General features: G+C 31.8%; 1 protein-coding gene across 1 annotated transcript in view; it reads right to left on the bottom strand.

Annotated features, from left to right (window-relative positions):
* The window catches only part of LOC143228427 (laminin subunit alpha-like), a 123,327-nt gene that overhangs the window by 78,302 nt on the left and 24,334 nt on the right, over positions 1-20,691 (bottom strand). Inside the window, exons 4-10 of the mRNA XM_076459690.1 lie at positions 17,917-18,087; positions 11,516-11,729; positions 10,888-11,097; positions 9,050-9,322; positions 8,265-8,402; positions 4,053-4,190; positions 2,659-2,823 (exon numbers count right to left, since the gene is read on the bottom strand). Of these exons, the coding sequence (XP_076315805.1) occupies positions 2,659-2,823; positions 4,053-4,190; positions 8,265-8,402; positions 9,050-9,322; positions 10,888-11,097; positions 11,516-11,729; positions 17,917-18,087 (1,309 nt within the window). The remainder of the gene's footprint in view (positions 1-2,658; positions 2,824-4,052; positions 4,191-8,264; positions 8,403-9,049; positions 9,323-10,887; positions 11,098-11,515; positions 11,730-17,916; positions 18,088-20,691) is intronic.

Below are 20,691 nucleotides of genomic sequence, written 5' to 3'. Positions count from 1 at the left end.
CCATTAATAAATGAATCAAATCATTGACACACACATACTAAATAAATACATTAATAACAATCAATCATTGACAATACATACTAAATAAATACATTAATAACAATCAATCATTGATACACACATACTAAATAAACACATTAATAACAATCAATCATTGATACACACATACTAAATAAATACATTAATAACAATCAATCATTGACACACACATACTAAATAAACACATTAATAACAATCAATCATTGATACACACATACTAAATAAAATACATTAATAACAATCAATCATTGACACATACTAAATAAATACATTAATAACAATCAATCATTGACACATACTAAATAAATACATTAATAACAATCAATCAATGATAATGCATACAACTAAATAAATACATTAATAATACCAATCATTCATACACACATACTAAATAAATACATTAATAACAATCAATCATTGATACACACCTACTAAATAAATACATTAATAACAATCAATCATTGACACCACATACTAAATAAATACATTAATAACAATCAATCATTGACATACTAAATAAATATTAATAACAATCAATCAATGATACGCACATACTAAATAAATACATTAATAACAATCAATCATTGATACACACATACTAAATAAACACATTAATAACAATCAACCATTGATACACACATACTAAATAAATACATTAATAACAATCAATCAATGATACACACACTAAATAAATACATTAATAACAATCACTCATTGACACACACTACTAAATAAATACATTAATAACAATCAATCAATGATACACACATACTAAATAAATACATTAATAACAATCAATCATTGATACACGCATACTAAATAAATACATTAATAACAATCAATCATTGATACACGCATACTAAATAAATACATTAATAACAATCAATCATTGACATACACATACTAAATAAATACATTAATAACAATCAATCATTGACACACACATACTAAATAAATACATTAATAACAATCAATCATTGATACACACATACTAAATAAATACATTAATAACAATTAATCATTGACATAACATTACTAAATAAATACATTAATAACAACCAATCATTGATACACACATACTAAATAAATACATTAATAACAATCAATCATTGATACACATACTAAATAAATACATTAATAACAATCAATCATTGATACACACATACTAAATAAATACATTAATAACAATCAATAATTGATACACACATACTAAATAAAATACATTAATAACAATCAATTATTGATACACACATACTAAATAAATACATTAATAACAATCAATAATTGATACACACACATACTAAATAAATACATTAATAACAATCAATAATTGACACACACACACATACTAAATAAATACATTAATAACAATCAATCATTGATACACACACATACTAAATAAATACATTAATAACAATCAATCATTGATACACACATACTAAATAAATACATTAATAACAATCAATGAGTGATACACATACTAAATAAATACATTAATAACAATCAATCATTGATACACACATACTAAATAAATACATTAATAACAATCAATAATTGATACACATACATATTAAATAAATACATTAATAACAATCAATAATACATGATACATAACATACTAAATAAATACATTAATAACAATCAATAATTGATACACACATACTAAATAAATACATTAATGAGAATAAAACAGTTCCATAATGGAACCATATATATATACATATTACAGGTTTTAACTAACAAGAACTATATGTGTGTTACTGATTTTTTAACTAACAAAACCTATATATACTCTTCACAGGTTTTAACTAACAAAACCTATATATACATGTTGCAGGTTTTTAACTAACAAGACCTATATATACACATGTTGCAGGTTTTTAACTAACAAGACCTATATATACATGTTGCAGGTTTTTAACTGACAAGACCTACATACACATGTTGCAGGATTTTAACTAACAAGACCTATATATACATGTTGCAGATTTTTAACTAACAAGATCTATATATACATGTTGCAGGTTTTTAACTGACAAGACCTATATATACATGTTGCAGGATTTTAACTAACAAGACCAATATATACATGTTGCAGGTTTTTAACTAACAAGACCTATATATACATGTTGCAGGTTTTTAACTAACAAGATCTATATATACATGTTGCGGGTTTTTAACTAACAAAACCTATATATACATGTTGCAGGTTTTTAACTAACAAGATCTATATATACATGTTGCAGGTGTTTAAATAACAAGATCTATATATATACATGTTGCAGGTTTTAACTAACAAGACCTATATATATACATGTTGCAGGTTTTTAACTGACAAGACCTACATATACATGTTGCAGGATTTTAAATAACAAGAGTTATATATACATTTTGCTGGTTTTTAACTAACAAGACCTATATATACATTTTGCTGGTTTTAACTAACAAGACCTATATATACGTTACAGGTTTTAACTCACAACATCTATATATCGTTACAGGTTTGTATATTAACAGGAACATGCATAGTAATTCTAGAAATCTGTGTAAAACTGTAAAGTAGTTGAATCTACTGATTAGTAGTTTGAAGATTATCTCAGATTCTATGGATAGCTATACCATCTAGCAGTACATTACAAGTCAACTCACCTAAACATTCAGGATATTTGTAATACCCAGGAGCACACTGGTCACATTTCTTTCCACTGAAGTTCACCAGACACTGACATTTACCTGTAGAATCACAGATGGAACTAACTGACCCTTGTTGGTCACAGCCACATTCTGAAAATAGTAATAAACAGCTTTAGCACTTGTAAAACTACTAATTAATTTTACATTATCTCATTAGAATAATCCATGTAGTTACAAGTTCAAAGGGTATGTTAGAAAATGACACACACAAGGTCATCACACAAAGTAACAAACGTTATATTATAAGAAGCTATATTGGCTGTCATCTCTCCAGGGGGGTCAAAACTTCTTAACTGAATCACTTTTTACACTGTCAACTAGTCAGACTGATAAGCTAATCAATGTATATAATTCATCTTATATTTTACACAACCAAAAGAAAACCATGAGTGTCAGATATGGCATTTGTCCTATAGCTTTCCCTACTGATTTACTGTGCATTAGTAGTCTAAAATGTATGGTTAAGGTCATCTTTTGAAAGGTAACAGCACTCCCAAATGAACTATTTACAATTTGTTGAGCACTAGCATTTCCCTGGACATCAGCAATAGTGTACACCATGTATACCAACTTGGAGTAATAATACAAAAAAGTGTAAGCACTCAAAACAATTGGGCAAATTGATTTATGATACTTCTACCCTAGGGTTCTCCCCAGAAAAGTAAAATGAAGCCCAAAAATTAAATAATATTTCATGCTTGGTATAGGAAGCACAATACTATGGTAGAAAAAATGAGTAACATTTTTGCTTATCTATTACAAAACTCATACAAATTATTTATAACGTTCAAGTTTGTGATATTTAAATGTCTTTGTCAGCTTATAAAATAATACATTAAATGACAACAACCCATAAAGACTTAAAGGTGTCTACCACAATCACAACTATTGCTAAGAACATGCTTTGTACAAATAAAGAGCAAAGTTAAAATGACCTATGAAAGACACACACAATCCATAATGGTATAGCAAATTTAGAACTTTCAAATAATTTAACAGATAATAATCCTACAAAAAAGAAAATATTTACATCAGTGAAATAAATACAATATGTAGAAAAATTACAATCAGCTACTAATTCCTTAAGAGCAGTTCTGTGAAACATCTATATAAAACTGGTAACCTATTAACCTTTCACTTACTATATTTCAGTATCTACCACATTCAGTTGAGTTATAGATAACATCAACTGTTTAAAACGTTCAATGTCAAGACAAATAATATATATATATGTATATATAATCATCAGTTTAAAAATATTTAATGATTTTTGCATGTAAATATAATACTTTAACTTTACAAAATCATAAAAATCATACCAATACAATCTGGAAATCCAAAGTAACCTGGAGCACAAATGTCACATCGTGGCAATCCAAACCCTGAGTGACACAGACATTCACCTGTTGTCTGGTTACAAATATCTTCTGTACTCCCAATAGGATCACAGGAGCATACTATCAACAGAACAGAAGAAATAACAATCACTACAATAGAAGAACATACTGTCAACAGAACAGTTTATGATCATTACATTAGTGGGAACATACCATCAACTGAACAGTTAACAATAATTTTATTAACAGCAACACAGTGTGAATGGAACAGCTAATAATCACTACATCAACAGGAACATACCATCAACTGGACAATCAATAATAACTACATCAACAGGAACATACTGTGAACAGAACAGATAACAATCACTACATCAACAGGAACATACTGTGAACAGAAGTTAATAATCACTACATTAACAAGAACATACTGTCAATGGAAGAAAACAGTTTATAATCATTACATCAACAGGGCCATACTGTCAACAGAAGTTAACAATCATTACATCAACAGGAACATGCTGTCAACAGAAAAGAACAGTTAATAATCATTACATCAACAGAAAATAATATAAAATTCTATATAAACATGGCAGATAGCTCTACTATGATACTAAATTATACCTATTACAAACCATGGTGTCTGTCCAAGTGTTTGTTTCCCTTCCGTTTACAAAACTGTACATGCAGGCAAAACACAACATTCACTTTTGAAATGACAGTAAAACAAATATGAATAATGTTGACCACAAATTTTATCCCATAAACAGGATATTATACACTAAGCTGTTAGGAATTAATCACAATATCATTACATTTCAAAATATCATGTAACCTAAAGAATAACAATGTAGATTTACCATGTGTTATTCTTGAGTGGTTCTGAGCATGAATGAAATACTCAACAATTACTTTTCACAAGGGTGTTATAAGTAGCTTTGGCTCTGAATGAAACCAAGACTGTAACATAATTGACCTTTTTAAACTCCATGAAATAATTTAAATTGGTAGATTGACATAAACGTTTCCCATCACTGTGGGTAGGTACTTTTGCTTCTACCTAAATATATCTGTCTTAATACACTTAACAGTATAACCTTCATTTAAACAGAGTAATCTCTCTTTGTTTACTAAAGTTATTGTTGAAGTCAGTTTTATTTTTAAAAGTACTTATTCTATTACCATAAAGGTTTAGCTACATTACACACACACAATGACAATCTTTTTTCGATTTGATTCTCCAGAACATCACAGGTAAGGTGAAATGCTATACAATTTTTATACGTAAGTCTGTTAAGGGTTACAGTATGAATTTCAGGTAATGTTTCAACATGTTAAAACTTAGCACTTACAGATGACATGCCAAGACATAACATGGAATACTATTTAAATATTCATAAGTAATAACCATCAAGGGTCCTACCCCCCCATCTGAAATTTTATTCACTCTGAATATATTTAAAGAAATCCTTAGTGTCAATTTTTAGATTTTAAGACAACCTTAACTCATACATCTTTTTTGATGTCTTAATTACCTATTTCTTCAGTTTTCTTGGTCTTCTATAATACCAGGCAATTTACATTTCTTAACATTATAATACGTTTCTTTAATTTTATCTCTTTGTGAGCCTTTCTTATTTTACTTGCAGCTGCCTTTTCCTTTTCACAATGAATATTTGTACCTTGAATATTTAAAAATATATATATGAAACATTTTCCACATCTGATCATTGTCTCCAAACAATCCAGCTGTCCAATTCATAACACATAATTCTAATTACATTCCTTCAAAATTTGCTTTTTTAAAATTTGTAACCAAAATATCATTATTCCTCATCCCCATATGTAACAAAACATTGAACCTAATAAGGCAATGAACACTTCAACCCACATGTTACCCCATTTCCATCCTCTTGATAATTTCTATATTTAAAATTAACAATAAATCTATTATTTCTGGTAGGTTCCTTGACCAACTGATAAAGAATGCCATCTTAAACAGATTCCCAAAACCTTTCTCCCCCAAAGTTTGCCTCCAACATTTCCTACTCTCTATGTCTCAAATAAAAGTCACACATAATTATGACTTCATTAAGAGCTGAAATCTTAATTTCAATGTAAAATTTCATCAGTATCATTTGGTGGCCTGTAAAATTCCCACTAAAGTATTTTCCTTTATATCCACTAATACAAACCCAAAGGGATTCAATCTCCTTGCCATTATTTTTCATATCCTCAGTTTGAACAAAATGTAACTTATTAATTAGCTTCTCTGGCATACCTTTCCCTACATCATGAGCCCCTAAATTCAGTCTCTGCTAGCTCTCTTTATCATATCTCCAGCTTATCAGTTTTCTCATCCATCTGTGCCCCTGGGTAGCATAATCTGATTCGTTTCACCCTATTTACCCCACAGACTATTCTATCCATGTCTTATTAAGGAGCCACCTGTAAATATAACCTCCCTATTATTCACATCCCACAGACTATTCTATCCATGTCTTATTAAGGAGCCACCTATAAATATAACCTCCCTATTATTCACATCCCACAGACTATTCTATCCATGTCTTATTAAGGAGCCACCTATAAATATAACCTCCCTATTATTCACATCTCACAGACTATTCTATCCATGTCTTATTAAGGAGCCACCTATAAATATAACTTCCCCATTATTCACATCCCACAGACTATTCTATCCATGTCTTATTAAGGAGCCACCTATAAATATAACCTCCCTATTATTTACATCCCACAGACTATTCTATCCATGTCTTATTAAGGAGCCACCTATAAATATAACCTCCCTATTATTTACATCCCACAGACTATTCTATCCATGTCTTATTAAGGAGCCACCTATAAATATAACCTCCCTATTATTCACATCCCACAGACTATTCTATCCATGTCTTATTAAGGAGCCACCTATAAATATAACCTCCCTATTATTCACATCCCACAGACTATTCTATCCATGTCTTATCAAGGAGCCACCTATAAATATAACCTCCCTATTATTCACATCCCACAGACTATTCTATCCATGTCTTATTAAGGAGCCACCTATAAATATAACCTCCCTATTATTCACATCCTTCTCTAATCCTGTTGTTTTCCTTCTCTCTAACAGTTCCTCAACTATACAAGGCTGAAACAAGTTGTTCAGCATAATAGGATCATTATAATTAAATTCACTACTTCTTACTCTAATATTATTCTTTCTAACTCCCTGAAAGTCATTGTTAACTGATGTATCCCTTACATGTAAAAGTTTAGCTCATCCTGCTACCATTTCCCACAGTCTATCCTTCTCTTTATCTGTTGCCTCTACTTTACTTATGATAGCCTCCAACCTACAAACACTAGATACAAATTGTACATCTTCATACCAGCTTCCTTAAAAGTATGTGTCACTCCAAAATTCACAAATAAAACCCACTCATTATACCTAACAGATTGTGAATGCTTAACTCCCACCCTAGTCTTAACCATTGTATTTATACTCATAGCCTGAAAATAACTACTTAATATCAGACACCAATAGAGTAGTAGCCTATTGTCAACATATACTGCTAAGCCTAACGTTTATGAACCAATTATATTATTTTTTATCATTAATTGTCTTCACGAAAAAATAATAAAATTTATCTTTAATAATATATAACTTAGAAATAGAAAGTGACAATAACTAGTCTTTAATGTATAAGTAATGTTAACAAAAAAATATATTTAGCCTGATTTATGTCATAACCTATCTATAACCACAGGCTACATTTAAACTAATGGATATAAATTATAGCTCCATGAGACAGTACAATAGTTTTAATATTTTGAATTTTACGATTTACCAGTAAGTTGAATTATACCTAAAGTACCCTTACATGTATTGAGCCTGTTAAAAAAGTTTAAAACTATGACCATTTTTCTTTTATTTATCAAAATTACTGTATCTAGTTATTATTGTGTTATTTAACCCAAATTACTACAAATTATCATATAAACATTAAATAACTTTTAAAAAAATCTCCTAGAGCTTAACTTTTCAATGTCCTCTTTGTTCCAATAGCACCCTCTATCATGAGTTAATGACATAATACAAATGGAGTGGTCTGAGTCTTGATTAATTATCCCAAGAAGATTAGAACAGTTAGGTTACAGATGTGAGAATACAGTCAACAAGATACTCACACTGACACAATGGATAGTTATAAAATCCAACATCACATGTAGAACATTGTCTTCCACCATAGTTAGTACGGCAGGAGCACTGTCCTGTTTCCACGTCACATTCTGAACTAATTGCACCAATACCATTGCAGTCACATGCTGAAAGGCAAAGCAGAAAAAATAATTGCAGCAAACATTAGTAAAACTAACACGAACCTTGAATCTAGCCACCATTAAGATGGATGTTTATACATTCCATCCAGTGCAAGAACAAGAGAAAGAACATTTTAAAAATATATTGTTAATTTACAAAAATAATAAAAATATATAATTACTCTCTAAAAATATCAACTAATACTAACAACAGAACTTCAATAAATAGATATTATAACTGTTACTGACATACTGAACTTGATTTACCTTGTCTTATACTTGATCTCAAGATGGTGTTGTATTTGAAGCTGTTTAACAGCCCATTTTAACCTCTTTAAAAAATATTTGTTACTGAGTAAATAAAGAATTTTCCAAAACACAAATCAGCATATCATAATTTGTTTTTGTTGTCTACTTTTTTTTATTGTAATCATACGTTGTCCTAAAACCTGTTTTTAATTTCTTATCAACTTCCATTTACTTTAAATAAATGCCCTGAGGTACAGCTTTTGGATTGTTTATTTGTATTTTTTGTTTAATTTGTTACAACGTTTTGAATCATTTGTGTGGCCATCATCAGGTATCTGTTGTCTATTCTACAAACTTCACTGAAAATGATTACATTTCAAATCTAGCTAAATTTTTACACTTACATAGGCAATCAGGAAAGCCATAATATCCTCGTGCACACTTGTTACAGTTTTTGCCAGTGTAATTTGGCTTACATGGGCACTGGCCACCTCCAACTTCACAAACATTCTCTTCTGTTCCATTAACATTACAGTCACAAGGTCGACACTGGGGATATCCATAATAGCCAATGTTACACTGGTCACAATAAGGGGGAAGAAACTCAGGTCGACATTCACACTGACCATTACCATCAGCACAATTTCCCGTAGAAAAGGTCAAATCACAGTGACACACTACATGATAAGAAACCACACATACATTGTAATAGTGGCAAAAGTGAAAAAGTACAGTACTGATACTTCTAAATTAACAAACACATCCAAAAACTGTTAAAAATATGCATACATAATCAACACTGCCAACATTTCTACAATTTTCTTAGGACTACACAATACTAATTACAATGTCTAAGTACTCACTTTATTATAGCCAGAACTACCTGCACCTGTCTAGTCTAAGATACTAAAATAATAGGCTCTTGGTGTGTTTTTAACATAGCTTGAATTGAGAAGAACAATGTTTCAAATTTTAAAATCAGTATTAATTGAATTTTTTCTTCTCTTGATAACAATCACATGCATGAAAATATAGGGTGAATGTTACAAAAATGAGACCTCACTGGTTGTGAGGTGCTGTTCATTTAAATTTGACACTAAGCTTCTTGAGGATCATCCATGTCAGTTTGCCACCCTTAACCTTGAAGTGATAGACTAGTGAAAAAAAAAAGCCAGTTAACACTATCCACCACCATCTTCTGGGCTACTCTAATCAAATAGCACTCTAGCCTTTGGAGCAATGTTTTTACAGCTATAGTCATAATAGTTCTTCTAGAAGTAACTTTTTAGTTTGTTTTAAAATTTGTTTTATGAAAAAATATTTTGAATTCACAGCTTTGACATTTTGTTTGTTTTTAATTTCATGCAAAGATACACCAGGGCTATCTGCGACCCATAACAACATAGCAGTATAAAACTAGAAGGAAGGCAGCTAGTCGTCACCACCCACCACCAACTCTTTGGCTACTCTTTTACTAATGAATAGTGGGATCCACCCTCACATTATAGCATTCCCATGGCTGAAAAGGCAAGTTTATGTTTATGGTATTACCCTTGTTATCAAGTAATTACAATTTCAGAATTGGCTTTTCTACACTACCATCATTTCAGTTTCTTTAATAACAAAATCACCCCTTCCCAAATACCCTAGAGATAGCATCTACCATTACTTACAAAATCACCTTCCCCGAATACCCTAGAGATAGTACTTACCATTACTTGTTGAAATTTCATAACAAAATATTAAGAAACTAAAGTTGTCTGTCTGTTGTTGCAACAAATCTTCAAAATAAGAAGCAAATGCTATATTTAACACAAGAGCCAGTTTACATATGGTTAAAACAAGATAAAGTAAACCTGAATAAACCAACCTTCTTACATCATTTTGTCATTTGGTATTATATATTAACACATTATTAAATAAAACATTATTCATTTTGCTAGTTTCAGGGTTTACTGTTATTGTGAGCATTGAGGAAGTCTTTAACATCAAATAATGATTTCTAAGTCTTGAGTTACTATTGATTTGTACAGTATGAAGTACCTTCTAAACCAAAGTGATCATCACTATATTTTGTAATACTGAAGTACAGTATGGCCATATTTTCATTAAATTTTGTCATTATGGTTAGCTAGCTTCATCTCAACAGGTAACCTCTTATACTGGTGGTACTTGTCAGTACCAATATGTTTTATTACCATAAATATCGCCACCACTTACAGAATTCATAATGTTTACTCACATTGGCAGACATCTGTAGCATTCAGTGCTTTGTTGTAAGGCCTGAAAAACCCTGGTTTGCAGCGGTTACAGTTAATTCCCTCTGTGTTGTGTTCACAGTTCTGGCAGACACCACCTCCTTCGTAGTTTCCATGAATGTCAAGACTGAGACCTAACTTCTCAATATTTTCATCATAAACACATTCTCTGGCATGTCCAAAGCAGTTGCAGGCTACAATCAAAAGAACAAACTACCTGAATACTCGTAACATCTAAATCATGTCATCAAAGAAACAGCATAACTTTATTGAGCTACACTGTATTACAACAGTAACTTTCAAAACAATAAGTTATTTCCAAGTATGTGAAATATTTACTCACTGATACACTTGATTTTGTTGTTGTTTTTGGCTGAAAAAAACAACAACAAACAATCTCCACACTGTCAAGAAGAAATATTATGTATCCTTCTTCTAGACTCTTTGTTAACTACTATTTAATTTTACTATGCATCAACCATTTTCTGGTTACTAATAAATACAAGAAAACCATTAGTTTCAACTATTCACTAACCCTTTTCTGGTTTCTGTTGTACAATATATATTAGACACTTTGACTAAATTTGAACTATAAAACAAAGTTTAACATACGTTCACAAGCATTAGGGTTGTGTACTAGGGCACGTCTCCATTTCTTTTGCACAAAACCTGGACAACATTTTTCACACTGAGGACCACAGGTATTGTGTTGGCATCGACACAAAAGTTTATAGGGGTCACTGGGGTCAGTCAAGTCACAGGTTTCTGCATGGCCATTACAAACACAGCGACCACCAATGTTGATGTCTTTGATGCTGTAAAAATACTAAAAACACATTTGCCAATGAAATGCTGAGCAACATACCCACAAATGACAAGAACATTGAACATTTACTGATGAAATATCGGACATTTGTCATAACATTGCTGATAAATATTTACTGTTGAAATAATGAGAAAAACATTTACTGATGAAATATCAGACCCTTGTCATAACACTTCTGATAAACATTTTCTGTTGAAATAATGAGAAAAACATTTACTGATGAAATATCAGACCCTTGTCATAACACTTCTGATAAACATTTTCTGTTGAAATAATGAGAAAAACATTTACTGATGAAATATCAGACCCTTGTCATAACACTTCTGATAAACATTTTCTATTGAAATAATGAGAAAAACATTTACTGATGAAATATCAGACCCTTGTCATAACACTTCTGATAAACATTTTCTGTTGAAATAATGAGAAAACATTTACTGATGAAATATCAGACCCTTGTCATAACACTTCTGATAAACATTTTCTATTGAAATAATGAGAAAAACATTTACTGATGAAATATCAGACCCGTGTCATAACACTTCTGGTAAACATTTTCTATTGAAATAATGAGAAAAACATTTACTGATGAAATATCAGACCCTTGTCATAACACTTCTGATAAACATTTTCTATTGAAATAATGAGAAAAACATTTACTGATGAAATATCAGACCCTTGTCATAACACTCCTGATAAACATTTTCTATTGAAGTAATGAGAAAAACATTTACTGATGAAATATCATACCCTTGTCATAACACTTCTGATAAACATTTTCTGTTGAAATAATGAGAAAAACATTTACTGGAGAAATATTAGATGTTAACATTTCCTTTACCTGAAAATGTATTTTTGATAAAAAATACATTTTTGGAATACCTTCATCCCTTGAGTAACCACATGTGAAATTTGTGTCCCACTATCTTTGAGCTAACTCCCACCAAGAAATCACAGCAACTCCCCCGAAGCACTTATACTCAAAATAATTTCCTTCTTAGATAACTCAAGAAGAAAGTGGGAAGGAAGGGTGGAAAAGTGTGAGGAGTTGAGTTTCTATAGGAAATACATTTTCAGGTAAGGAAAATGGTAACTTTGAGATGATATCTCACCTCCTTACACGGAATATCTATAATCCCACATTTACGTTGTGCAGGGGCCAGTGTAACCATTAAAAAGTAGATGACCTCCCTCCTGAAATTGGTTAAAGAGGAAGCCCATGGAGTGTGACACCCAATAGCAGGAGCTTTGTAGGGGTACACTCATGAGAGACTACATTTTGTCTTGATCAGGATATACTTTTCACCTGGAAGGAAAGGCAAAACAGCCCCAAAGGTAAAAAAAGATAAGTGGAACTTTAAGCGATCAACTGAGCACCCACACATAAGTAGTCAGCATGCCAAGAAGTGCAGTGTGGTTAGGGCATGAGCCAAAGAAGTGGGCAGACACTTCCCTGGTGACAGCCTTCCATAGTAAACTAGGAGATGGAACAGCCTAGATTGCATACCTCTTCTAGTCTTGCAAAACATTTCAACAGTGGGCACAGGTAAAGCTACAGTAGATGGGTTGAATACTTTCTGTTACCCCTGGCATGATGTGATATTTGGGAAATAAGTGAAAGTGAAAGGACAACACTCTAGGTGAAAGACAAACATGTTTGGAGCAAGAGAGTGGGAACAGGACAAAGAAAGGTGGCCTGAATGTCAGTTTACAAAGCAAAGGAAATCAAGATTGTACTGACCAATGAGGTGCCAAAAGATGTTATGCAGTTGTACTAACAAATAGCAACTGGAGGTAATCAAAATCCCACAAGAGATGAAACAGTTAGAGAGGAACATATGTCTATACGTCCCCATAACAGCCTAAAGGATATTGTCCAAACTTTGGTAAAATCAAGGCATAAAAGAGTGACACAATTCTTAAAACTGATGCGACAAATTATGAAAAAAAATGGAATATGAAAAATCCTACATTCAGATTGTCCAGCCCTGAATCCAATGGACTGAACAAATTTCACATGTAAAGGTGAAAGGACAACGTTTCTGGGTGAAGAACAAAAGTGGTTGAAACAACAGAGTGGGATTGGTGCAGAGGAAGAGAAAGCTTGAATGCCAACTGACAAAGCAGAGAAAATTAAGGTTCTATTGACCAAACAGGTGCCACCAACAGAACCTGATGAGGAGTACTGCTTATCAAAGTGAGGAGACAAAGGAGAAGTCAAAGAGGAAGACAGACAAACAGAAAAATGTGAGACCAGTCCTTGCTTTCTTCATCCTTCAGTCCTCAGGAATAGAAAAAAGGAAATCTGATGCTGAGAGTGGCAAAAACAATGAACAAAGGCATACCCAACTAAGAGCAAACCCAATGATAAAAAGTATACTCTGTGGTTAGAAACATGTAAGCCAAGAAATGCAATCCACCATCAAATTCAGAGCTCCTGGCATATGACAAGACATGAGACAAATCTGATGGGATTAAGTTTGAAATATCAGATCCAGCATAAGAAAGCAAAGAACCCTAGAACAGGTATCCCCTTGACAGCTGATACATGAAATAACCATGGATCAGCAGATACACAAAAAAAGAGAGAAGAAAGGGGAAATGTATGATGGAATGGAAGAAGTTCAAGAATGCTAAGGTGTAATGAGCTCTCATCTGAAGTCCACACATTCAAAAAGGATACCAGACACCCTGACAGAAATGTATCTGTGAAGAAATGGAGATCTGGTCAGGGTACAGCATAAGGATACCAACAGTGGGGATAACAGGTTCAAGGCACAAAGACAAATCATCAAGGAGAGGAAAACGAAGGCACACAATTGAGAATAACAGATCTTCAGAAAGGTTTCAATAGAAATTCCAAATATGTATGCAACCTAAATGAATGAGTGGTTACAAGAGGAACAAGAGTTCCAAATGTAAAATAAACCTCAAACACATGGTGTAAAAGAGAAGCACAAACTTTGACGACATTTCATTGCACATAAATCAAGTGGTGAAGGCTGAGCTTGACTGTGTAACAAATATAAGATGGGTATGAGAAAAGACAGAAGGCATGGCAAGTTAACCCAGCCAAGCAGCTTCCTACAGGTGTGAGAGAAGAGGTTCTCCTAAGCTGAGTGAGAAAAAGTCAATCATCCATGTAATAATGTAACCTCAACCTCAATTCATGAACAAGGAAGGTAAATACTACCATGACTCAAATAAAGACATAACGAACAGACCCAATACCAAAAAGAAGAGCATGGAACTGAAAGATACAATCCCAATGAATTAAAAAAAAAGAAAATGTGTGAAGAACAGGGTAAGTCAAATATGTAAAAAGTCATCCACATTACAGGAGAATAGAGAGAAAGGAAACTATCCATATGTAAGATAGGTATTATAAGAAATTGGTTGAGAGACAACAGGCCAATAGTCAAATGTCAGGCTCCAGTTTTCTTAGGGACCACAAAAAGACAAGAGTAATAAACCGGGTGTAGGAGAAAACATGCTTTTGATGGCATTCTTGGCCAAGAGATCTGATGATAAATCTTCAACACACTGAAGGTAATGGGGAACTGAAAAAAGGAAGAAAGAAAACAGAAAATGGGAGAAGGTGAAGAGAAATGAAGAGATAAGCTGTGAGTGAAAACCTGAAGAACCCATCTGTCAGACAAAAATGAAGACCAAAAACTGACAGAGACAGACAGACAAGCTTTCACAGGCCCAAACATGACCCTGTAATAACTGATGAGATGAGAAACAATCCTGGCATCAGGAAGTATAAGTCCAGGAAGCAAGAATTGGAAGAGAAGACATGGATTCAGCAGGCCTAGGAACAGAATGTCAAGGCTGAGAAAGACAAGGAACCATAAAAAACAATGAGAAATGATGTTGGGATGCTTCATTCCAGGACTTCAGTGAATCAGGAACACCCATGAAGACGGAGAAGAAATGGAGCCTGACAATGATCATGAAAATAAGCAAGAGGGAGGCATACATTAAATAAGAGAGCATTTTGTCCCAGCATGTATCAAAAGTGGAGGAACCATGTAAGGAAGGATAGGGCAGGAGTAATACAACTGGTCATTGTGGTAAAACAAGAGAATGAACCTATTCAGAAAACCCATGCCAAGCATGACAAAGTGACAAGAGGTAAGTCAGTAGGGTGGTAAGAAAGAGTTAAGGGGTCCACCCACATAGCAAATGAAAGAAATTCCAAATACTAGGAATTAAGGGACGGAATGAAGAATTCCTGTAGGACAGGAAAACAAAGAGTCAAGTAGAAAAACTAACAATACATATTATTACAGATGTATAGGTGTTGAAGAAAGAAGTCTGCATGGATCTTGATATGAGAGGAAGATGGGAAGATAATGTAAATATAACTGAGTATGAGTTTCATGTGGTAACAAACATGAAGAATCAAAAAACAAAGAGGAAAGAGAAAACAAGAACAAACATAATTATGACAAGGAAGAGGTTAAAATGGTGAGGATTTTCCTCCATAAACAAAACAGTTATTGGTGTTAGAAAAAATAACCAAATAATGTTGTCGTCATCCTAATTATGTGCAAACTGAAGAAAAGAAACATTTATCAAATGGACAGAAGGAGGAGACCAGTATGCATGAAGGAAGCTACAACACCTTGAAGAATTTTCACCACAGGTAATGAGCCCCCCCAGGGATAAGCAGGAGCTATCATCACATTAGAATTCATTATAAGAAAATAGAAAAAAACCTTGTTCTCTTCATTTTCTTACGTAATAAAAGAATCTATTTAACTTGAACATATTTAAGTTTCATAAACTGTTGCAAATCTAACATAATTGGTCAATAAGTTTAAGAACACTTCTAGATAATGTCTAGGAAAATAATGATGTTATTTCAAACATAAGTGTTTAAGAGGTTTATCATCACACTAATGATGTCATCATGCACCAGCACACTTCACATTAAATGTGTGATGTTATGGTAGGAGTTAGTTTAAGCCAACTAGCATGCAAATCAAATCTGTGTGAAGTGGTAAAGTACTGTCTCTGAAACTTGTTGTAACAATAGTAACATACATTTACTATTGAAATAAAGGAAAAGCATTTTTTGATGAAATAATATAAACACATATATGTTGTTGGCACACACAGAAACAAGGCCCAGCATGGCTAAGCCTGTTAAGGCGTGCGATCGTATTCTGAAGGTTGCGGGTTTGCATCCCCATCGCACCAAACATGCTCGCCCTTTCAGCCATGGGGGCATTATAATGTGGCGGTCAGTCCCACTATTCGTTGGTAAAAGAGTAGCCCAAGAGTTGGCAGTGGGTGGTGATGACTAGCTACCTTCCCTCTAGTCTTACACTGCTAAATTAGGGATGGCTAGCACAGATAGCCCTCGAGTAGCTTTGTGCGAAATTAAAAAACAAACAAACACAGAAACAAATTACCAAGTAAAATAATAATGTAACTTTTGCGGAAAATGTACTGATTATATACAAGTAAAAAGTATTCACTAATATTACACTAAGAAAAAAAATATTTACTAATGAAATATTGATAAAATTATTTCTAGTAAAATAACATTGAAGAACTTATTAACCCTTTATTTAAAAAGTTAACTGGGGAATTACCTAACTGCAGAAAACTGTTAGAAACAACTGGATAGAGTGAGGGGTCTTACAGAAAAGTTACAGGATGAGACAAAATCAACTCATAACTAGATAACGGTGATGAAATATACAGTACAGTGGAATCAGAAAGGATTTGGAATAAAGTTAGATACCAACACAGATGCATAGAAACATTACCTGGAGATGATTCTGACAAATAACCAAATTGTTATATTTTATTATATGATAAGAAAGAACAAGATGGAAAGAAAATATTTAATAACAAAATGCTAAGTCACTGGACGAAAATGTCAGATAGACATATCAAAAGATAAATCTGAAAAACAAATACATTTTCTAAGTAAAAAGGAATATGACAATAAAGATTGTATGAGCAAAGTGCTATATGATATATGTAACCATTTTGACAAACAGACAGACACGTTAGAAAGATTCAGATACAAATGAAGAAACATATATCTAATATGCTTAACAAAAACATATACAAAAACAAAAAAATAATAAAAACATGAATAATTGCATGAAGAGACTATTAAATGTACAAAGTATATAGAAGGCAGGAAAACTTCACAGATACTTACTCTTCTTGTGACAGTTGGATCTTGTCTGACAACGGACATCAAATGGCCTAATAAAGTCTTTGTACGAATAAACCTCAACCTTACATTAGTAGCCTTTGTCCATTCCTGAAGAACCGAGGAATGGATAAAATCTTCTGCACTCGGCCGATCATTCAGCAGGGACACCACGATCTAGAAATATGTGGACATTATTTGCTACATATACCAAAATGTCATCTAATATAAAAATATTACCCAGTTATCACTACTTTAAAGCTACGTCAACCATTCTTTTTAATTGAGTAACAAATGTAACACAGCTAAGTAACCGTAACAAGGTATGTCCAATTAAAAATTGTTACTATAAAGTAAACCTACTAACACACCTCTTCGATAAATATAACATTCTCTCCTGTAACATTAGTAATAAGCCATGCAAAAAAACCAACAAAGTATAAATATCTTTAGTAACAAACCTTTTAACCAGTGACCAAAGAAAAGTACTGTTAGTAAAATGTTTGTTTGCTACTTATCAATGCAAGTTAGCTTTAGTAACAAACCTCTTGGTTAAAAACCAGTACAATATCACATTTGTAACAAACCTCATGGTTAGAAACCAGGGAAAGTAACTTTTGTAACAAACTTCATAGTTAAAAAACCATGGTAATGTAACTTTTGCAACAAACTTCATTGTTAAAAAACCATGGTAATGTAACTTTTGCAACAAACTTCATTGTTAAAACCATGGTAATGTAACTTTTGCAACAAACTTCATTGTTAAAACCATGGTAATGTAACTTTGGTAACAAACTTCATAGTTAAAAAACCATGGTAATGTAACTTTTGCAACAAATTTCATTGTTAAAAAAACCATGGTAAAGTAACTTTTGCAACAAAATTCATTGTTAAAAAAAATCATGGTAATGTAACTTTTGTAACAAACTTCATAGTTAAAAACCATGGTAATGTAACTTTGCAACAAACTTCATTGTTAAAAAACCATGATAATGTAACTTTTGCAACAAACTTCATTGTTAAAAAAACCATGATAATGTAACTTTGTAACAAACTTCATTGTTAAAACCATGGTAATGTAACTTTGCAACAAACTTCATTGTTAAAAAACCATGATAATGTAACTTTGTAACAAACTTCATAGTTAAAACCATGGTAATGTAACTTTGCAACAAACTTCATTGTTAAAAAAACCATGGTAATGTAACTTTTGCAACAAACTTCATTGTTAAAAAACCATGGTAATGTAACTTTGCAACAAACTTCATTGTTAAAAAACCATGGTAATGTAACTTTGTAACAAACTTCATAGTTAAAACCATGGTAATGTAACTTTTGCAACAAACTTCATTGTTAAAAAACCATGATAATGTAACTTTGTAACAAACTTCATAGTTAAAAAACCATGGTAATGTAACTTTGTAACAAACTTCATAGTTAAAACCATGGTAATGTAACTTTGCAACAAACTTCATTGTTAAAAAAAAACCATGGTAATGTAACTTTGTAACAAACTTCATAGTTAAAAACATGGTAATGTAACTTTGCAACAAACTTCTTAGTTAAAACCATGGTAATGTAACTTTTGCAACAAACTTCATTGTTAAAACCATGGTAATGTAACTTTGTAACAAACTTCATAGTTAAAACCATGGTAATGTAACTTTGCAACAAACTTCATTGTTAAAAAAACCATGGTAAGTAACTTTTGCAACAAAATTCATTGTTAAAAAAATCATGGTAATGTAACTTTGTAACAAACTTCATAGTTAAAACCATGGTAATGTAACTTTGCAACAAACTTCATTGTTAAAAAAAACCATGATAATGTAACTTTTGTAACAAACTTCATAGTTAAAAAACCATGGTAATGTAACTTTGCAACAAACTTCATTGTTAAAAAACCATGGTAATGTAACTTTGCAACAAACTTCATTGTTAAAAAAACCATGGTAATGTAACTTTGCAACAAACTTCATTGTTAAAAAACCATGGTAATGTAACTTTTGTAACAAACTTCATTGTTAAAAAACCATGGTAATGTAACTTTGTAACAAACTTCATAGTTAAAAACCATGGTAATGTAACTTTGTAACAAACTTCATAGTTAAAACCATGGTAATGTAACTTTGCAACAAACTTCATTGTTAAAACCATGGTAATGTAACTTTTGTAACAAACTTCATAGTTAAAAAAACCATGGTAATGTAACTTTTGTAACAAACTTCATAGTTAAAAAACCATGGTAATGTAACTTTTGCAACAAACTTCATTGTTAAAAAAACCATGGTAATGTAACTTTTGTAACAAACTTCATAGTTAAAAAACCATGGTAATGTAACTTTTGCAACAAACTTCATTGTTAAAAAAACCATGGTAATGTAACTTTTGTAACAAACTTCATTGTTAAAAAAACATGGTAAAGTAACTTTTGCAACAAACTTCATTGTTAAAAAAACCATGGTAATGTAACTTTGTAACAAACTTCATAGTTAAAACCATGGTAATGTAACTTTGTAACAAACTTCATTGTTAAAAAAACATGGTAAAGTAACTTTTGCAACAAACTTCATTGTTAAAAAAACCATGGTAATGTAACTTTTGTAACAAACTTCATAGTTAAAACCATGGTAATGTAACTTTGCAACAAACTTCATTGTTAAAAAACCATGGTAATGTAACTTTTGCAACAAACTTCATTGTTAAAAAAAAACCATGGTAATGTAACTTTTGTAACAAACTTCATAGTTAAAAACCATGGTAATGTAACTTTTGCAACAT

This window comes from Tachypleus tridentatus, chromosome 10, assembly GCF_004210375.1.
Source record: "Tachypleus tridentatus isolate NWPU-2018 chromosome 10, ASM421037v1, whole genome shotgun sequence".
Lineage (NCBI taxonomy): Eukaryota > Metazoa > Arthropoda > Merostomata > Xiphosura > Limulidae > Tachypleus > Tachypleus tridentatus.
The sequence above is the reverse complement of the archived record's forward strand: the minus strand, read 5'-3'. Positions and strand labels throughout refer to the sequence as shown.